The sequence below is a fragment of the Molothrus ater genome, chromosome 8 (genome assembly GCF_012460135.2).
Source record: "Molothrus ater isolate BHLD 08-10-18 breed brown headed cowbird chromosome 8, BPBGC_Mater_1.1, whole genome shotgun sequence".
Taxonomy (NCBI): domain Eukaryota; kingdom Metazoa; phylum Chordata; class Aves; order Passeriformes; family Icteridae; genus Molothrus; species Molothrus ater.
Genome location: NC_050485.2, coordinates 7,294,738 through 7,315,180, shown reverse-complemented (window position 1 = coordinate 7,315,180; position 20,443 = coordinate 7,294,738). Strand labels below are relative to the sequence as shown.

The 20,443-nt window shown below is 45.7% G+C and overlaps 1 protein-coding gene across 6 annotated transcripts in view; it reads right to left on the bottom strand.

Annotated features, from left to right (window-relative positions):
* Positions 1–7,508: 7,508 nt before the first annotated feature.
* The window catches only part of ANK3 (ankyrin 3), a 193,133-nt gene continuing 180,198 nt past the window's right edge, over positions 7,509–20,443 (bottom strand). For 4 of the 6 annotated variants that reach the window (XM_054515546.1, XM_036385340.2, XM_036385349.2 and 1 more), the window contains 2 exons: positions 11,928–12,020; positions 7,509–8,916 (listed from right to left, as the gene is read on the bottom strand). In XM_054515546.1, the coding sequence (XP_054371521.1) occupies positions 11,952–12,020 (69 nt within the window). In that variant the 3' untranslated portion in view covers positions 7,509–8,916; positions 11,928–11,951. Of the gene's footprint in view, positions 8,917–11,927; positions 12,021–13,822; positions 13,883–14,007; positions 14,092–20,443 lie in introns of all 6 variants that reach the window. The other 2 variants (XM_054515545.1, XM_054515547.1) reach the window with 2 other exon arrangements.

Genomic DNA, 20,443 nt, shown 5'->3' with positions numbered 1-20,443 from the left:
CGCCCCGCGCGCGCCGCCGCCGCCGCCGCCCGAGCAGGGGGCGGCGCCCGCCGCGCGCCGGCGCCGAGACGGGCCGCGCGCCCGCCCACAGCGCCGCCTGGCGGCCCGCGCCGGCACCGCGCCAGCCGGGACACAGCGGGACGTGCCGGGACACAGCGGGACACGCTGGGACACACCGGGATGTGTCGGGATCCGGGACACTCCGGGACACACCGGGATGTGCCAGGAGACGGGATCCCGGACACACCGGAATGTGCCAGGAGACGGGATCCCGGACACACAGAACCCGGGATATTCCCCGGGGGGGGGCTCCCTGCTCACCGAATCCTGTACCCGGGATGTGCCCGGAGGGTCTCTCCCACACCGAGCCCGATGTCGGGATGTGCCCGGGGGGGATTTACTGTACCCCGGGAGCTCCGCGGCGAACAGCCCGTTCGCGGGACTCATCTCATTGTACCACGAAACCCGTGCTGGGGAGCCGGGGGTTCGCCACACACCCCCCAAACTGCCCCAAACCTTGTCTTGTTTGAGAATTTTTGTACCACAGCGGCCCACGGCGTTGCCTGGGTTGCACCCCCGGCCCAGGCCCCTTCCCCGGGGCAGCTCGCAGCCCCTCGGAGCAGAAGGAGCGGGGACCCCCATCTGCCGAGCCCCGGGGTCTGGGGGGACAGCCCCGGCCGCCAGCCCTGCTCCCCTCACGGCACACAGACCAACCAACCGGCAGGTTAACGCAGCGCTCCAAACATCAGCAAAACTGCCTTGAATTAAGATATATCGACACCCATCTCTCATTACTGATAACACATTTCCTTTAGTAGGTGCATTAGTTTCTTTCAATTTTTTTTCTTTTTCTCTTTTTTTTTTTTTTTTTTTACTATTTCTTTGCAGAGCAGCAGCGAGCTATAGTGGAGAATTTGTGCCACTCATTCTATGGCAAAACATGGACTGCATTGCTCCTGGATAAATTAGTCCCCAAGACTGTATAATTGGTTTCTCAATTATTTATGAAGGGGTCTTTAACAACAGTAATTCTTCCATTAGTGGCAAGTAAGGATTTCATTATCTCTAACTGCACTACCTTTTTGTTCCGTGCCATAGTATATTTCAAATTTTACTCTTTTTAATGACTATAATATATGGAGGAATTCCATCTCTGTAAAGTAATTATTCTTTTCACCTGCCTGGGAATATGAGTGCAGGTCGTTTTATTTTTGGTCTTTTAATCACAAGAAAAGGGCTGTTCCTAGTTCTGAGCTTTGGAAACTGTTTCCTCTGATCTCCGTCCGTGTGTCTGTCCCTGGCACACGATGCTGCCCCAAACAGGGCTCAGAATGGAGAGGGGGGCAAGTGGGAGTCCCCATCCAGCGCCAGCAGAGACCCACAGCTTTTCCTCAGCCTCATCAGGAGGCATCAGTTCAGGGCTTTTCAGGCTAGAAAAGGTCCTGCATCCCCTTCCCAGCCCTGTGGAAACTGAGGCCCACTCCTGCATCCCATTACCTCCACACTGATCCTGGTGATGACATTAACATGTAATAAAGACACCGAGCAACCGTCATGACCACCCTTGCTGCCCCTCAGCTGGATTTGCCATCTCTGGGCTTAGTTAGGCTGGGATTTCTCCCAAACACAAGAGCATTGTCCTCAAGAGATGCTGCCATAGATGCACAGAGCAGTTGATGGTGTCCATGAGGTCTCATGAGACCTTTTTCAGTGCTGTCCTAAAATGCCCCTGCAGCAACTCCTGGCTCTGCAGGGGCATACAAGCCTGACCACCTGGGCAGCTGCCAGCTCCATGCCCAGGCTGAGCCTTTCCACCAGCATGGGCTGTGGTGTAAAAACCTTGAGGCATTAAAATAGGATCCAAAAAATAGTGAGCGCTGTTTTGGACAGGTAGCTGCATTTCACCAGAATTGCTTTCAAATAGGTGTGCTGATATTTGGGAAGCTAGCTGGACACCATAGGGTCATGAGGAAATGTTATTTCATCCACAGCACAGGCAAGAGCTGCAAAGCTGGTTTGTCTCTGTGCACATGCACATGTGCTCCTCAAATCATACTAATTTCTAAACTAGCAGGTTTCTACCTCAATGTTCTTGCTCCATCCGTCTGCCCAGCTCTGATCAGCCAGTTATCTCCACTGCTTTCAGCAGGACTGCTCACATGTGAGCATTCAGTCTTGCTGAATCAAGGCCTAAATATTTTGAAGGCCTGAATCAGCAGAACACACATCTGCTCCAGCCTAATCTTACCCAGCAAGCCCCACGGCATGCTTAACCTTAAGCCACTCTTCAGACCTATCCATGTTAATCTTAAGTGCTTTGCTGATTTGGAGCACTATAATTTTTCAGAGGACGTGTCCTTAGCTCCTTCAGACACTAAAATTAGCCTGAAAACAGACAGGGAGGTGTAGGCAACATCCTCGACCCAGCAGCTGGGCTGGATTGGCTCAGCCAGGGGCTGCATCCCTGGGATCACACCAGGCAGATCTGGTCCTGCCTTCAGCAGAGCAGTTCTGGAGTGCTGCAGAGAGCAGCTACAGAGATGAGGGATCTTGAGGCATCAGGGGAGCTCTCCCCCAGCCACTTTTGCTGTGCCTCTCTCTCTGCTGGGCTGGCATCAGAGGTCTCACTCCCAGCCAGCATGCTGACTTTCATAACAGTGAATTATAACTTGGCACTTCTGTGGCTGTCTCGAGTTCAAAGCCATGCTGAAACATTAACTAATTAATTCACACAATAGTCCTGGAAGGCAAGAAAGGGAGGTAGGAAGCTGAGTTACTTGCCCAATGACAAGCACTGAGTCAGTGGAGGAGTGGGAGGAAAACTCAGGGGCCCTGGATGTTTAGATCTGAGACAGCATCCTTCTTGTTGCAACAGCAGTTCAGTCATTTAAAAAATAGCACCTGTATATTTAATTACAATTACAGCCAACTACTCCTAATTAATAGATTAAACAGGGTCAGAAAATGTTATCCTAATTAGCACCCCCTAAAAATTAAAAATCACATGCTTTTCACATCTGTAGGATGTTAACCAAATCAATTAAAAAGTATAAATATGTGGTATGAGCAAAATTAGCAAAACCCCCTTTTGAAGACACGTACAGCAGAGTCTGCCCCACTGACAGGGCAGCTCAGGTGCCACTGCTCCTGGTCCCCACTGCAGGCAGTGATGGGCTTGGCATCACAGGAAAAGCCACCACAACCGTCCTGCCACCACCACAGCACCTGCAGGACAAGGTCCCCACCCTCCTTGCCTCAGTATCTTTTTATTGCATGAAAAATAAAGCAGAACTGTAAGGGGGAAAGGAAAGGTGTTTGTAGAAATAAAGAATATGAAAATGTCACCAGCACTGTTATAGCAGGAGAGCAGACCGATCAAGAAGAAGAAATAATAAAACAGGGATTTATTCACAGAAACTATCATTACAGGAGGTAATGGGCAGTTAGAAACAGTGTTCCATAAACTCACATCAGCAGCAGAAATATTGTATAAAATACATTTCTAGGTGTGAGGGGTTAGAAGAGGTATGTTCAGAGATTTAATGTCATCCTTAATGTAATTCCAGAGGTCCATTAATTGGCTGGAAGACTTCCTATAAGAATACAATTTTATTAAAATATTCAGTAGTTATAGACTGAAGAGGGAAAGGCCAACTGAAGCTAATTAACCTAAGGAAAAAAAGTCTGCACAGTACTCAGAGTACCTGACTGAAATGGGGGGGTGGAGGAGAAAGAGGGAATGGAAAGACAAAGTTGCCGGAAAATGCAATTAATGAAATATATTGCTAGGAAAATAAACTGAAGCAGCATTAAAAAGAACATGAACTGTACATAAGGGAATATTGAAAGGGGGAAATGGAGTGCATATGTGGAGAGGTTGTAGAAGGGAAGAAAGCTTAGTTTGAAAGATATTTATATGAGCAGAAAAACCCCAAATTGTGGATTAAGGCATCTATTGATGCAAGTTAAAACATGTTTTCTAACAAGCAATTCAGATGAAAATAATGTCATGCTGCTTTGCTTTTCTGACTAGCAATTATTTAATCAGAAAGCTGTATTAAGAAAGTCTCTTAGTAGGACAGAGTGTCTGACTATGAAAATGTGCTGTGTGGTAGCCAGCCAGTAGCTAATGCATCTTCATCTCTGGGGCTTTGCTTTTGTATCCCTGTTCTCCCCAGGGAATTTTTTTCAGAGTTCATACCAGGTTGGTTCTGTTGGTCTGGCCATGTCATAATGATACCCAGCCCCTGGAAGCCTTCCAAGGAAGTTGGTGAACAGGGGATTGCTGTACTTTGCTGTTTTATACCCAAATAGCTCTCAATAATTGAACATTAGTGTGGTGGGAAAAGTACCAACAAAACTTTTATGATAAATCTTCACCATCCTCCAGGACTTTGGGTCAAATAAATAAAGACATGCACAATTTGCATGCTGTTTTTAGCATCAGCAGTTATGAAAAATGTGGCACATACATAGATTTTCCTTGAGCAGCTCATTTTTCTGTCCTTCACTAACCTTTTCCTCTCCCAGTAATGGACTATTTTTTATATCAAGCATTTTGTAGCAGGCTGAGGCTAAAGGGTCCACATCTCCATCAGAAAACTGCTGTACTTTCAACCAAGCAAGAATATTTTCTTATGCACTAGGAGACCATTATCCCCTCCCTTGCTTGCTTGGGGGTTAGAGGCAAGCTGAACTAGGAGCTCCTCCTCCTCCAGCCCCAGTTTGGTCGGATCTGCCCTAAAAACAGAGGTCCTATTTGCATTCCCCACACACGACCCCGAGGCCAAGAATGCAATGGATCAGCAGCAGCTTTTCCATACATGATGCACGCGGCTCGGACAAGAACCAAGCTCCTTGCCAACACCCTGCCCAGCATCCCTGCACCAGCCCCAGCCAGGCAAGTGCCAGCCCCCTGGACTGCACCCCCTCCCTAGGGAGAGGGCTGCCACAAAGCCATTGTGCTGCCCTTCCAACCATGCAGGGCTGGCACAGCTCCTCCAGGCCAAGCTGCTTGTGCTGAGTTTGCATAAAAAGTTAATAAAATTGCCACTGATGGACTTCATGGAGTTTCACCAAATATTATCGACTTGGTCCTGCTAAACTCCTCCTCTAGAGGGCATGGAGCGGTTTTTGGGAGCATGTGCCCCACATCCCAGGCTGCAGTGGCCTCGCCAGTAGAGCACCTCAATTTCCTGCACACTGTGTGCTACAAAGCCTGTGTTAAACCCCTCAGGAAATTAGCATTAATTAACAGGGTGCTGCAATCCTGCAAGTGACTGCCACTTATCCCACTAATGTTGGCTCCACACTACGGGAGCTCTTAGAATTTCTGACACTAAAATTGTTACTGGCCACAAATAAAACGTAATTGATATTCTTTCAGAAATGGAAAAAGTACGGTAGGATACTCTACAGCATTATTAATTAGTGCTAAATCAAATATCAAAGGATGAAAATATGGCTGTTTTTAGCAATCAAGTTTATTTTAATAGATGCAATCAGAATCCCATGACTTACAATTTTGCCTCTAAGGGGAATGTTCTCACTGAGGAAAACATGAAAAAAAAAAAAAAAAGACAAAAGTGTACATTTAGGTAAGGTCCTCTCTCACTCCAGAGCTGTCTTTGCCATTTGCTTCTTCTGGCAGGATTTCTGTTTTCCTTCTCATATGACCATTTACACTTTAACCTTGTTTTTTCCCAAATATGCTGAGCTACTGTTGGAACTACTCAGTGCAAAACAAAACCAACACCCACAAAATCCTGTTTGTGCAGCATTTAGTATTAAATTTTAAACTCTGTGAATATAGCTGGAGATTTCCTGTTCTCTGTGTCTCTTTGTATTTAATGGAGAAGCAAACTGTGACACAGGTGTGCCTGTGCAGCAGCAGCTGGGGACTGGCACCTGCCAACAGTGGGACCTGTCAGTGCTGGCCCAGGAGAGGCTGTCGTGGTCACAGCCTGCTCAGGCACCCCTGTGACAGGGCTGGGCTGCAGGAGCACCCTCGGAGCCCTGAGCTGAGCTGGCAGCTCCTGAGTGCGCTGTGACAGGCGAGAGCGCGGAGCTGCCACACAAAGCACGGGCAGGAGAGCTGTGAGACTCACCTACACACTCTGCCACCTGCACAGGCAGCCTCGCTTCTCTGTCTGCACAAAGAGCTCTTCTGCCTGCCAGAGCTGCCATTCCAGGGACAGCCACAGCTTCTTTCCACACCAGCACCCGGCACTAAGGGGGAACCAGGCAGAGGAAGAGATGAGTCAAACAAAACGCTGCCCTTTGGATGCTGTTAGAGATTGAAGAGAGGCTCTTCTACAGTACAGCTCCTGCCTTCCTGCTGGTTGTCACCACGGCCTTTGCTTCCAGCTGTACAATCATGATATTACATATATGTACATCTCACAGCATTTCCTGAGAACCCTCTGTCTCATTCAGCTGGTCAGGGTGCTGGAGGGGAGGCGTCTGGATGGTGAGGCTGCAGGATGATCGCTGCTGTCGGACCGTGAACTCCAGGAAGATGCACTTGTTCTCCTGTGGTCTAAGTGGCATTTGTCCTCCAAACTTTGGCATAAGGACCTGAACTACCAGCACTGTATCCTGACCTAGGTAAAACATACATTGCAATACAAACTGGCTGCTCAAATGATGAAAACTTCATTTACCATCACTGCTTCAAAAACCAGTGGCCCTAGTAACTCAGAGACACTGACAAACCAACCTGTTGTTATATTCTCCAAGTGCTGTTGTTCATCACAGTCAGGAGAGCTTTGCTGACTGACCCAGGTGAGGACCAGGTCCTGTGGGGATCACCAGATAACAAGCAGACCGAGGTGGATCTGTAGAAGAGGAGCTTCCTCAGGTGCCAAAGCTGGGGTGAAGTACTTCATCTTCATGTTGCCTTAAAAGCCAGGTAAAACAGACCCCTGAGCAATAAACTGTATTTACTGCACCTGAGCAGCAGCCTGCACTTCACAGCAGTGTGTACTGATGCTGCCTACAAACCTCTGTTTTGGCCACATTCTTTATAGTGTTCCATCACCCATAATATACAGAAAGTGCATGCAATATACAGGGGATGCACATTTTAATGTCCTCATGGGCTGTGTGTCTGTTACTGATCTGACTGGTACTAGGGAGAAAATTGCTTTTGGTAGTACTTTTCCTGGTTCTTGACAGGGCCAAAGAATTCACAGGAGGTGCAGAACTCACATGTGTTGGAGAAAGGGCTGCACACACCCCTGTTGCACAGGCCCTTTCCCCAAATCTCCAATCCTGGGAGTGGGTTTTCCTTAGCCTTGCTGGGAATGTGCTGCTGGCTGCTGTGTTTTCCTCCTGCTGCCCCGACCTGGGGAGAGCCTGCCAAGTGATGGCCTGTCACACTGGGAAGATGAAGAGGTGGATTAGACAAAAGAAACAGAGAGGAAAAGCAGCTGAAAGCCAGGGCCAGATAACTGCTGGCCTTGCAAAGCCTCACATCTGTGGGGTACAAGAACACTGCCAAATACACGTTATCCAAGAGTTTTAACACAATTTATTTTATGCTTAAATAATCAACTAGATCATCCAGTGTTTGTTGTTTTCATACATATGTAATTAGAGCTATTATCAATGAATGCTGTTTCCATATGAATATAATCAACAAATTAAAGTATTTCACCAAAAACCAAATAAAAATGCCCTTTAAAACACAGCAGCCTTAACAACCTAATATTACACTGCTAGGATGATTACAGATGATTGGCTTACTGAAAGATTCTACATCTTATAGCCAGTACACAATACAGTAATAATTTTACAGCGTGCTGCCAGTCTATTAGCTAATAATTTCTCTTCAGTTCATTTAAAAATATCCCAAACTTGTGCTCCTTAGAGCACCAACCCACTTCTAAAGCTGCAAGCATTACCCCCATTATAAAGCAAGAACAGATAGCACCCCCCTCCCCATAATGCAACTACTGTATATGTTATGGGTCTTAGGTCATTTCATTGAAAAATTGGCAACAGCAACAAATATTAGATGAAGGGCTTTGTGTTTACAGATAAAATCTTATTTTTCATGTTGCGGAATAGTGTTTGCAAAACTGGAAAAGATTTAATCAAAATAAGGTGAAACACATGCATCAAAATATTAGTACTCTGAAGAAAAATTTTCACAGAACTACAGAATTCCTCATTTTGGGAATCATTTAAATTTGCAGCAGATTTTAAAGATTTTTTTAAAATCAAGCTAGCGATTTTGCATATACAAACATTATAATTGCTAATATACAAGAATCTGTGAAGATACACCCAGAATATCCCTGTAGGTGCAGCCATTTGAGACACCTAGCCTGCTCAATGCATTTGCAATATTCTGTTTGTGATCGAAAAGGCAGTGCCTTATCAACACTTATTCTATTTTGTTAGAATTTATACAGTGTTATTTATTTACAGCAAAACTATTGATGTTTAAAAAAGAAACAAATAGTGTTTTATACCCTGACAGTTTGGGTCCAAGAAAAATAAGGCGAGCTGTTGTGGATTTTAGTATTTTTAGTGTCTTTCCATGGTTTAACCATTTCGTCTTCGCACATCCTCTCTGGCCACAGGAATTTATTTCTTTTGAGATGACATCAAACTGCTTGAGAGAAGCTGTTAACAGCATGGCATCTTGTATATACACTGCATTGGTAACTGAGCACCCTCCAATCCTGTGAATGAACGTGAATTTCCATGCTCTGTAAATTGGCTCATGCTAAATTAATTTTTTTGTTTGGGATTTTTTTTTTGTTTGGTTTTTTTTTCTTTTTGCATAAAAACCATGCGGTTAATGTGGGGAAGCAGCAAACACACGCACACTTTTATAGGTGAATGTTTTAATTCCTGTTGATTTTTCTTCCGTGAGTGTCCCTCTAGAATACTGGCAGTAAAAGCACACTGTGGAGAGAAAACAGAGAACAAATCATTTCAGAAATATCTTGTTAGAATCAGTTTCACGCCTTTCCCTGACCAAACAGAAATGTAACTGGCACAATGGAATTCTGCAATAGGCTAAATCACACAGCTTCTAGGTAGGCAATGACATTAGCTGAGCTCTAGCATGAGAGGAAAATGCAGCTGCAGATGTCCACACTGCTCATGAACTGATTTATGATTATGTTTGCAGCACACTGCATTTCATCATCCTGGACGTGCCACCAGCTCATCTGATCCAGTGATGACAAGGAATAGGTTCTTTTGTTGTGGAAGGAACAGCATCATCTCCAGACAGAGAGCTGCTGCTTCCACAGCATGTTTTTCTTCATTGTGTGCAAGCATCCCCACAGTGATGGAAAACCTGCTCTCCTTGCACATCCACCTCTGCCAGTTGCTCAGGGAACATTCCTGCAGAGGCAGGAATGCAGCACCCAGCCTTTAGGAGGCTTGGTGAAGGACAAAAGCAGGGACAAGGAGCAGCGCCACCCATCTCCCTCCCACCTGGCTTGCATGAGTGGCACAAGGAGAGACGGTCCAGCTCCTGCTCTCTCACCCCTCCAACCAGAGCCATGCACATAAGGACAGCAAGTTTGTGACATGTGTTGTACAGCAGCAGCAGAGAGGGCAGGAAGCAGAAGCACAAAGACTGCAGTGAGCAGGAGCTGGAAGCCCTGCAGCTCTCGGGCACCTGGGCGCAGGGCAGCGGGGCTGGCGCGGCGCCGGCGGGGCTCAGGCTGGCACGGACATGCCTGCTCACTAATCAGGTCACAGGTCCACACACATCCCCCAGGAGTGCTCACAGTCTCCTTCCACGCTAAAGCAATCTGTCCTTGCCCATATCTACAGTTGTCATAAATCTGTCCTGCTGCTGAGAGCTGCCTGTTCCCTCTGCAGCAGTCACGCCAGCTCACACTGCGCTGTCCTGCGGAACTGCACGCAGGAGTTCTTGGCTTCTCCTTTCAACCTATGCCTCACAGGGGGCTTATCTGCAGTGGTGACAGGGACATTTCCACAGCAAAACCTAGCTAACATCGTCATTTTTTACAAACACTCCAAAAAAAAGAACCACCTCTGCCTGCCAAAGAGGATTTTTTTTGTCTTTTGTGATTACAAAACAAACAGTTTTTCTATAGAATCTCCTGCCTCTGCAAACACATCCACTTCTGCATCCAAATGAAATGTTTTTAATGGGCTCTTGACCAGACTCACAATTACATAGGGCACATTTGGTCATGCTTATCATATCAAAGTTTGGAGCACAGAGATTCATCTTACAGGACAAAGTTCCCCCCAGAGCAAAGGTTCATTATCTAAGGCAGACTCCCTGAGTTCCTCAGGGGCTCTAGCATGGAAGACTTGCCTACTGGAAATCACAGGAGAAATGCATCAGCAGTCATGGGAGCAGATCTGATTCTGAGGAACTCAGACTCTGGCCTCCTGAAGGTCAGACTGTTTCATACATTAGGCAAAGACTGCCTAATTTACTTAATTTTATTTTAAAATGAAATGCTTATCCCTGGTGTCTCTTGCATCAAACTCATATGTTGGCAAGCTCTTTAGATGCATTGCTTATGGGGTTCAATGCCCCATCTTGCCTTCAATGCCTGAATTTACACATTTCTGCTGCTCTGCCCCTGCAGATTGATAGTGGAAGCAGCACGGGACCCAACATGGGACACAATTTCATATAAACAGCACGATTGCTTTGGCTTGCTTTACTCCCACATGCTTGAGGCTCCATAAAGGGGAAAGCTGTGTCAAAAGAATCACCTCCCCTTTCCAAACAATAAATATTTTATGAGTATGTTGAGCACCAAGCCACAAGAAGCGGTATTATTCTATTAGCACACACAGGAGGACTCTCAGTAAAAGCAGGAATTCAGTAGGTGCTTACCAGATACTGAAATCACACCAGTCACCTCACAGAGCTTGCTCCTTGGGGCTTGATGCCATAAATCCCTGAGTAGATCCCACACACTGAGTGCTGTGTGTCTAAATGGCTCTACTCACATGCACAGAGCACCTGTAGGGCCAGGGGGCTGTAGGGGCTACCTTACATTGCATCAGTTAGAAGGGACTGGTGACTCAAGAGAGACTCTGCTTCTGTCTGTCCCTTTCCTTACTATCTGCTCCATTTGCCAGGTCCTCTTTATTCTGTTCTTACAGTCATTCCTATACCATATGTACAGTAAAAAGATAATACACAGTCTTGCACTTCATAAACTCTTCCTCTGTCCAATTCCTGAAACCCAGCAAAGCTAAGAGAGAAGAGCAGAAAAAAGACATGTCCATGGTAAACCTACACACTTGGAGCCATGACTGATGGACCAGCATTGAAAGACACACAGGCACATCTCTGTGTGTAGCTGTGTCAGTGAGAGAAAGCAGCCTCTGGCTTCTTTTCTTCACATCTTTTCAGAGTGCCCTGCAAGGGTGTCTCAGTCTGTGCATTTGGGTTTAGCTTGGGAAGCCCTTAAACCATCAGCTGCTGGCTTGCTACAGTCGTTAAGGCTGGATCAATAAAATTCACAAGGAACAGTTGGTAGGGATTATTTGTTGGCAAATATTGAGACACTTCACTTACAAGGACTTTGACTTGCATAACTGCCCTTAGATCACATGTCTGACAGTGGAGGAAGCATTTCACTCCTAGGTTTATTTGTGCGCAGCTCCTTTACTATTTGTGTTTAAGTTTTTAGGGGTAGATAGTTCTATGGATTACAAACACTGTAAAATTCCGAGAAATCTTACACATGCCTGAGTATTGCTTTGTTCTATTTTCCAAGAAGTAAAGATTAATTTTTATATGTGAACACAAGGTCATTTTCTGCTTACAAGATCAAGGGCCAGCTATTCAGGTGTGCAGCTGGAAAGCAAAGTCAGGGTAGCAGAGGAAAGCCTTTGTGCAGCCCAATGCTGTTCCCCATGCTGGCAAAAGCTTTCAACAAGGGAAGAAAATTGATCACACTGACCGTTCAGTGGTTGGCTTTCAGCTTTCATGAGTAACTTTTCTTCTCCACGTGTCTGACTTCTTTCTTTGTCTTAACCTTATAAGCTTCTCCCTGCTTTAAAGGAAAAGTATAAACATTAACACAGTCTGCAGAGAGCACTCGTAATTGTAAACCAGCTTCCAAAACAGGATACATATTTTGCTGTAACAGGATAAGTAAAAAGCAGTTAAATCACATTAACACTTCATTTCAAAGATACACACAATCTATTTATCCACTCTGCTGAGCTGCAAAAGCACAGGTCTGAAATATCATCTTCAAGTAGAAAACACAGCTCTACGATTTCAGCCACGATTTCAGCCTGACCCCTGGGCTGGAGTGCCCGGCTGGCAGTCAGTCCTTGGCAGAGCCCCTGCTGCCAAATGCAGCGGGAGCCAGTGCCACTGACAGGGAAAAATCCCCTTCCCCAGCTCTCCTCCTGGACAAATTGCTGGGCATTCCCAACAGCAGAGCCTGTGGCTGCTCTTGTGATGTTTCACAACGTCTGTGCTTCAAAGTGAGCAGGTTGTTAGTAACAGAATAAAGGGAAGAGGAAGAAAGCCAGCAAAAACCACCACTGAAGCAGCACAGAAGTAAAACCAATGACAGTGACAAGCAGTGCAGGTTTCAGCATCTTTAAAACAGCAAACCCCAAAATAAAGTTCATCTTTGCTCATTAAAAGCAGCTCAATAATCATCTAAAAATAAATTCTCCAGTAATCACAAGCCTCATTCACATCAGAGAAAGGCATCTGTTTATGTGTGGCTATGGGCAGAATTTACCCCTCAGGTGATCTGCATTGATGTATTTGTAACTATTTGTAGTTTCCAACCAATCTAATCTGGTGCAGCAAATTGAAAATGTTTACCCCTTGCTGGGCAGGATTTTTTTTTTCCTTCATGAACAACTGGGAAAGAGGGAATGGAAATAAGTTTGTTTCCATTCTCTTATTTCTGCGAGTTTTTTTCTTTTTCTTTTTTTATTTTAATTGCCAGAAAAGAAAGGGTATTTGTTATCTTCCTTTCTGAATCTGTTTTCACTCAGACAAGAATTTCATTAGCCCCAGTGACAGTTTTACTCGAGCAGAGATGTCTGAGGGCCATGTGCTGGGGAAGAAGGCACGAGCTCCTCTGAAGCCATTTGTTTTCAGAGGCAATGCCCATTCCCCCAAGGCCTCCTGGGGACAGAAGACAGCTGAGGCACAGCCTGCCCACTGCTGCCCCTGTCACTGAAGCCCTTCCCAAGAGGGGCTGGGGTGTGATGGCACACAATAGTCCTACTCTTCCCGCTGTCAGGGTGATAAAGCTGGGCATAGTCCAGGCCTGCAGAAGGCTCCAATTTTGATCCCCAGGGACAAAATCCTGTCTTGGTGCTTGCTTGTAAAGATACCATTGCTTGGGTATGTTCTGATTAACTTGAATCCTGCAAACCCTCAGTCACCAGCACCAGGGGTATCACACCAAGGTGAGCAAGAGGCCACTGGGATCACACTGCAGCTCATTCCTCTGGGCTGGTGGAAAAGCCACACAATCCACCTACAGCTGCAAGGCACAGATTCTGCAAGGGCTTAACCAAACACACAGACACTGCTCAACTTGATGGCACAAAGCAGGCCCCAAACCCATAGCTCAGACCTGCTGCCTGTTTTACAGAAACAGACCTGGATGCCCTGTGCTGACAGAATTCAGCCGGGCCCCCGGACACTGCCCTTGCCCCGTGATCCCAACACATAACTTGCCAGTAACTGCAAGCACTGCACGTTTTGCCAAGGCTTCTTGTTATAAATGCAAACCTCCAGCCCTTTAGCAGCACTTTCTAGCAGTCAACACAACCCTCTGAGCCTACTGTTATTTGCTGGTAGTCCCCGTGGCATTACCATTTCACCAACTTTCCTCTCATGGGGGATAACAACACGTCTCACTACCTTCCGGGTGATCTGTGGGAAGCAATACATGAAAAGTATCGATTTTTATTTTTTTCCTAGATTCTAAAGGGAAAAAGTATGTTAAAAGAAGTTACTTGAATGCAAAGACTCAGAGCAGTGATGTAATTCATTATTACTTTTCTCGTGATGACGTTGCCTTCTTCATCGGTAAACTGTTCCTCTGTTACAGATTCACCAGGAATGTTTTTTGCTTCCTCACCCTAAAGAACGTGTTATAAGATTAGCAATAGAGCCTATATTCTGTCAAACCCACACATATTTCCACACCAATCCAAGCAACAAGCACATGCTAGCTTCAACTTTATATAACAGTTTGCTTTATGCCACACGAACTGAAAGCCTCGTTCATTTAGCAATGCAATACCTGTGCATTTGTCCTACAAGATGTTTCCTTAAAGCCTGTAGGGAGCTTCTAGCCCACTGCTCTTATTAACTAATGCATGTCAGGAACTCTCTGGGCAACAAAATTGAGTGGTCAGTCTGAGCCCTGTGAGACACCCCTTAGCTTTTCACAGCTTCTCAGTGAAACTCAGCAGCGTTTCTGCTTCGGCACACGCAGAAACATGGTCTAACACGGGGGAAATGTGGGACTTAAAAAGACAGCTCTGCATATAGCTTGCTGAACACAAGGTCTTAAACATAAACACAGAAGACAGACAGGACTTCTCAGCACTTACAAGATGAAGGAAGTTATCTTACGTGACACTTTGCCCGGCACGGTGCCACCGTGGCAAGGAGCCTCGGCAGCCCGGTCCATGACTTACTGAGATCAGCAGCACTCCAGCCATCACTTCTTGTAGCACCAGCAATTTATAGCACCAGTGTAAATAAATGTAAAAGCAGTTTCCTAGCTGCTATGCCAGTGACTTAATTCCACTTAAAGGAATTATTGCTTAAATCATAAATAAATGACATTAGTTTAGAGTCTGAGCCCAGCTGGCAGTCATGAACTTATGTTCCAAAAGAACTTTGCTAACTTTACCTCACAAAGTCACATTTCCAAACCTGGGTGCTGAAGCAAGCGCTGCTTTTGATGCTTCAAAAATATCCATTGTTTGTGCTAATATCTTTCATATAAGAAAGGCAAACATAATGATACTGTAGCTGGCCTACATATGAAAAATTTCCACTTGTAAATTAATAACCCAAACAAACAAAATTCCTTAAAACTTTTCTTCTCCCCTCACTCTCAACCCACTATGGAAAAATTATAAGTAGAGGGAGGAAGCAGAAAGAAAACATTGTATAGAACACATTATAACAATATTAACTACAAAACAATATTTGAAAGGAGACTATTACAGCTTTTGTAATGCTTCGATGTACCGAACACCACAGGGCAAATATATTTTCTGTTTACTGTGGTCTATACACTACATAGTTGTCTGCATAAGCTCCTGGCACTGCTTTATAATAAACAAATACAGTGATGCCATGTGTATTTTTTTAAAACAGTATTCCCTACTAAAGCAGCTTTTTCAAGATGTACAATGTAACATTGGGATTGTATGCTATTTCTAAGCTCTAAGCAAAACAAACCTTTCCTTTTGTTTACAAGCCATTTGTGGTCTTTTCTAGCCAAGCTTTTCCATTTTCCTGGCCTGGGGACAATGGCAGCAGGCAGGAGCCAGAGGGGAGCACTGCAGGGCAGAGCCCCTGGCCATGTTTGTCCTGCTTCACAAGCACAGAATTTCTGCTGGTTTTGCATTGACAGTTGTACTGAAGTCACCAATTAAGCAACGGAATTCAGATATTTTAGACATTTTTTTCACCAGGCTTTCACAGACTGTTAGCAAGCTGTACAACTTGCTGAACTTTGGTGCTTCAGGAAGCACTGCCAAGAGAAGGACAGGCTCCCCAGCCAGGAGGATTCCATTGCACAGGGACATAAGGATGAGGAGCTGTGCCTGAGAACACCTAGCTGAGGTGCCTGGGCCAGGGAATGCTGGCGTCCCTACGAAAGCACACAACAAACAGCTACTGAAGCCTTCAGATGGAGCTTGAAAAATTCACTCCCCAGAAGGAGAAATGGCACACCTGGCCAGACAGGGCTCCAGGCTCTGTGCAGGAGGAGGGAAGTGTGAGGTTGGTGCCCGGGTGAGCAGGGCCCCAGCGGCAGCCAGCTGCTTCCTTTCTCACCAGAGAGGGATGGGACTGCTGCCAGGCAGGGCCAGAAACTGGGCAAAGGGTTTGGGAACTGAAACCTGTGGGCTTTCCTACTCTCACAGAGAAGGGAGGGGGGAAGACTGATTCTGGAGACTTCACACTTTAATCAGATGAGAGCAGATGGGGAACTAGATGCACAGTTTCTTTCCTGGCCTTCCACTTATGGCTCCAACACGGTACCCCAAGGAGCAGGAGAGAACCCTGGCACAGACATCCCATGGAGCACAGAGGTATGGAAAGGTTCCCTCTCATGAGTAGGATCTCCAAAGCCACTACAATAAAACCCATGAAAACCAGAAATAAAACAGCATGGCTTGTAGCAAGACAGCTACTAGTCATCAGATAACTTGGCACACCAACACCACTTTCATGTACTGGTTCTTTGACTCCTTACTGCAGCTATGAGCAAGTGAACAACCTTAAAACAACCTAGCAAGAATTACTGTGTTCTGCTTCAAATGAAATGAAAAGTGTACTGCTGTACTGAAAGATGTCTCCTGGAAGAAAATGCAATTTTTAAAGGTGTGGTGAATCTTGGGTTTTAATTAGCTACATGCTCCTTTAAGCACAATTTAAGGATAAATGCTGTAAACACTCAGCAGTCAGCGTGCACGAAATCCAGCTTTCACAATTCTCTTGCTGGTGGGTAGTTAAACAAATTGCAGGAGGGCTCACAACTGGCAGGAGGTAGATCTGATTTACTGACTTTTCTAATCCTACGCAGTTAAAAAGATGGATGTTTGCTAGGGAAAAAAAACCTACCCACTGGCAGTTTTAGTCGCAAGAGCTCAAACCAACATTGGGTTAGAATGGCACATTAGATGACCTTGTCAACAAAAGCTGTTTTTAAACACAAAGCTGGTGCATCTGCGTCACAGCTAGAGAATAAAATTCTTTCCGCTGCATCATACTTATGTGGGCTTCATTTTACCCTTGACCAGTCAAAATCACTGTCACAATACCAAAAGCTTTAGAAAGGCAGGGAGAAAAGTTCATACCGTGATTACTGGAAGCCCAGTTATATCCCTGGGACTACAGCATACAAAGGCTGCAGTCTGCAAGCCTCAGCTCCAGAACATGCCAGGAAGCTTTGCAAAGCAGAGTGCTTTAATGTCACCCTGCTCGCTGGAGTGTAGTCCTGCCAAAACCAGCTGGTATCCTCTCCCTGCTGCTCTCCAGGGCAGGAGAAGCAAAGAGCAGTTTCCTCCAAGTGCTCTGCCAGCTGCACTGATTTTCTTAACAGTTATTTGCAGATTATGGGTGTTCCCAGGGACCTTCAGATAAATGGAGTTATACAGTCAGTGCTGCAGTGTTGTGCCAAAGTTCACTGTAGATTTGTCAGAGCTCTGGTTTTCTTTCATGTTTGTTTTGTTACTAGAGGGATAATAGTCCCTTTTATTCCTCTCATACATCTAGTGCTGTTGAAACAGGGGAGAAAAAAGGTGCAGCTGGATGCATCTTACCAACATGGATAAAAAGGAATTTAAAAGCAGGAGGAAATAAGCAAGACGGAAAGATCCTAAATATTTAATTTTGCCAAAGACCAGAGGCGATGCCGCAATGGGAACAGAAGCTGCACAGAGCGCTCAGACCTCTTCCCTCACAGGCCTAAGCCAGCACCAGGACATAATCCCCTCAGTCCTGAGATCACATTCTTGTAATGCATGAGCAGCAGCTGCGCCTCAGTCTCCTTGGGGTCTTGAGCCTCTGTGGCAGTAGCAGGAGAAACAAACATCTTTCATTAAGGTCATTTTCATTAGTGAGTTCTGCCTACTCAGGGAGACCTTGTTAATCAGATGCCACAACTCTCCGCCTGCGCCCATGCTGAGTCTGTAGTTGCTTGTTTGCAGATTTATTGCTAAAGCCACAGGAGGGGGGGAAAAATCCCAACAAAAAATCCCAGGCAAGGCAAGGAGACCTGAGAGCCAAGGGTGCTGCAAATGGGGCAGGGTGTAGTCCATTGCTGGGAGCTGGGGCAGAGGTCTGGTGCATGTGGCATGGAGGACACACCTCAGAACAGCACTTGCAGTCTGGGGTTTGATTTACTCCATGTTACCTTACTGAGGCCAGCAGCTCCAACTCTCATGGGGCAGGACAGGGAGAGGGCATTTACCTGCAGCTCTCCAGAGCCAGACAGAGACTGCAGTGGAGATGCTGTGCCCAGCTGAATACACAAAAGGAAATGGTTCCCATTTTCCTCACACAGGGCATAGGCACTTAATTCTTATCACCTACAGGATGGCCACATTCTATTTTCCATAAATAACTTCCCCTGAATAGCAAGACCATGGGAGCTGCTGGCTCTAGCTTTGGCTAACTGCTGCTCAGGCCACTTCTCCCCTGCAGGCTGAACCAAACCCTCCACGATCAGTAAAGGGGCATTTCATGGGAAAAATGCACAGAAAGGGACAAATCTTCGATAAAAGTTGTCAAGAAATAGCAAAAATACAAGACACTAAATTACCTTAGATTTGAATAACCTTAGAAATATATTTTACTGTCCATTACATGCTACCATAAACCTTTTGGCAAGAACCTTACTAAAACAGCTTTAGCCAAAAAATTTGTATCCATGAAAGATTTAACAATCTCTGAAAAAGCATGAAAAATTGGACTCTGATTCCTGGTATGGCTGAATAAGAGGAGCTTTGGATCAGGCTCTGAATGTCCACATTGTGGCAAGCACTCTTATTTTCCCCTTGTGTGCTAATTGCTCGCATTCCTGCACTACCATAAACCCATTTCTTTTGCAATGCCCCATCCCATCAATCCACCATGTGAATACAAGAGGGGAGAGGAAGAAAAACAAAAACATCTGCACTACCTTGAGGTTAGAATAGGATCCTATTACATGTGGAAATGGGCATCAGTCCTTGCTTGTCTGGTTTTATGGGCTCAGCCCTCTGAAGTGCTAAATCCCATGGGAATGTGCTCTAGAGTACTGAGCACTTGACAGGACTCAGCTCCTGGACTGCTGGGAAAATACCTCCGTGGGAGAGAAAAGTTTTTCCCCATATTTGGGCCAGGACAGAGAATTAAGGTAGCAGTTAAAAGGAAGTAATAGTGTTAGCAATGCTGCAGAATGGCAAGGAAAGGAAAAACAAGTTGGGAAAGAAGAGCAAAGGTAATGAAGCAAGTCAGCCCTGACTGTACCTGTGGTGGCACATGGCAAAACCTTTTTTCCACAGGACTCAATTTATCCTAAAGGTTTCAGTGCCAGAAGACTTTATGCCTGCTGGCTGTGTGAGTACCTCTATTGCTTTAAATACAACATGCAGGCAGTAATGAATACTAGGAAGAGCAATTAATATTAGGAAAAAATTCTTTACTGTGAGGATGGTGAGACACTGGCACAGGTTGCCCAGAGGAGTTGTGGATGACCCATCCATGGAATGCTCAAGGCCAGGCTGGAAGGGGCTCTGAGCATCTGGTCTACCGGTGGGTGCCCATGACACAGGGTTAGAGCTGGACAATATTTAATGTTCCTTCCAACCCAAGCCATTCTATGATCCTATTAATACAGGCTACAGTAAAACAGCACAGTTCTCACACGTGGCTCTGCTCAGTGGAGGCTCCAAGCCCACCCTCATCCCCTGCCCACTGCTGCTGGACCTGAGCTGGCTGTGGGCACAGCACCCACTCTGCCAGGCACTGAGGCACTGGCAAGTGAGAGCCTGCTGCTCCTGGTCACTGCTTGGGGCCCTGCAGCAGCAGAGGGAGTTCTTTTCCCTCTGCAGGCTGTGAGCATTGCTCCAGACCTCTACATCCTGAGAGCTCTTCCCTGATGGAGGAGCTGTACCTCAGCTTGTGCACGCTCTCACTGTGTTTTCAGTTCACCCAAAGTGAACCTCTGCTCTTGGAAATGTGCAGAAAAAAGTCCAGGTCCCTAAAAATGTTAAATCTTGATTTTTCCATTTCATACCACCATTTCATTAACTTCACATGACCAAAATGGTTGCTTCCACTATCAAATTATTTCTCTAAAAGGCCTGACGGTTGCTTTCAAACTTTCTCTTGTTCTCTTTGGAGCTTGTCTTAAGATGCAGAGTAGGGGATAAAAAAAGAAGCTATAAATGATCAGAAAATAACCAAAGAATCACATGTGTTTTCTAATCAAGAGACAGGTACAGCTCCAATCCAGCTGAGATCAGACACGTTCCCAAGAGCCGCCTCCACTCGCCATGCACACCCTTCCCACTGGGTCTGCACTAGCTGCAGATTCCAACACTAAATATGCTGCTTTGCCACGGCTCTGCTAAAAGTTCTGCCCCAAATTATACCACCACATTTAAAACCAATTTTCTGTGCCTTTCTCTGAACACAGGGGCTATGAGACAGCAAGAGAAAGCTGCCTTTGACACACTTTCCTCTTTTCTACTCCAGCAC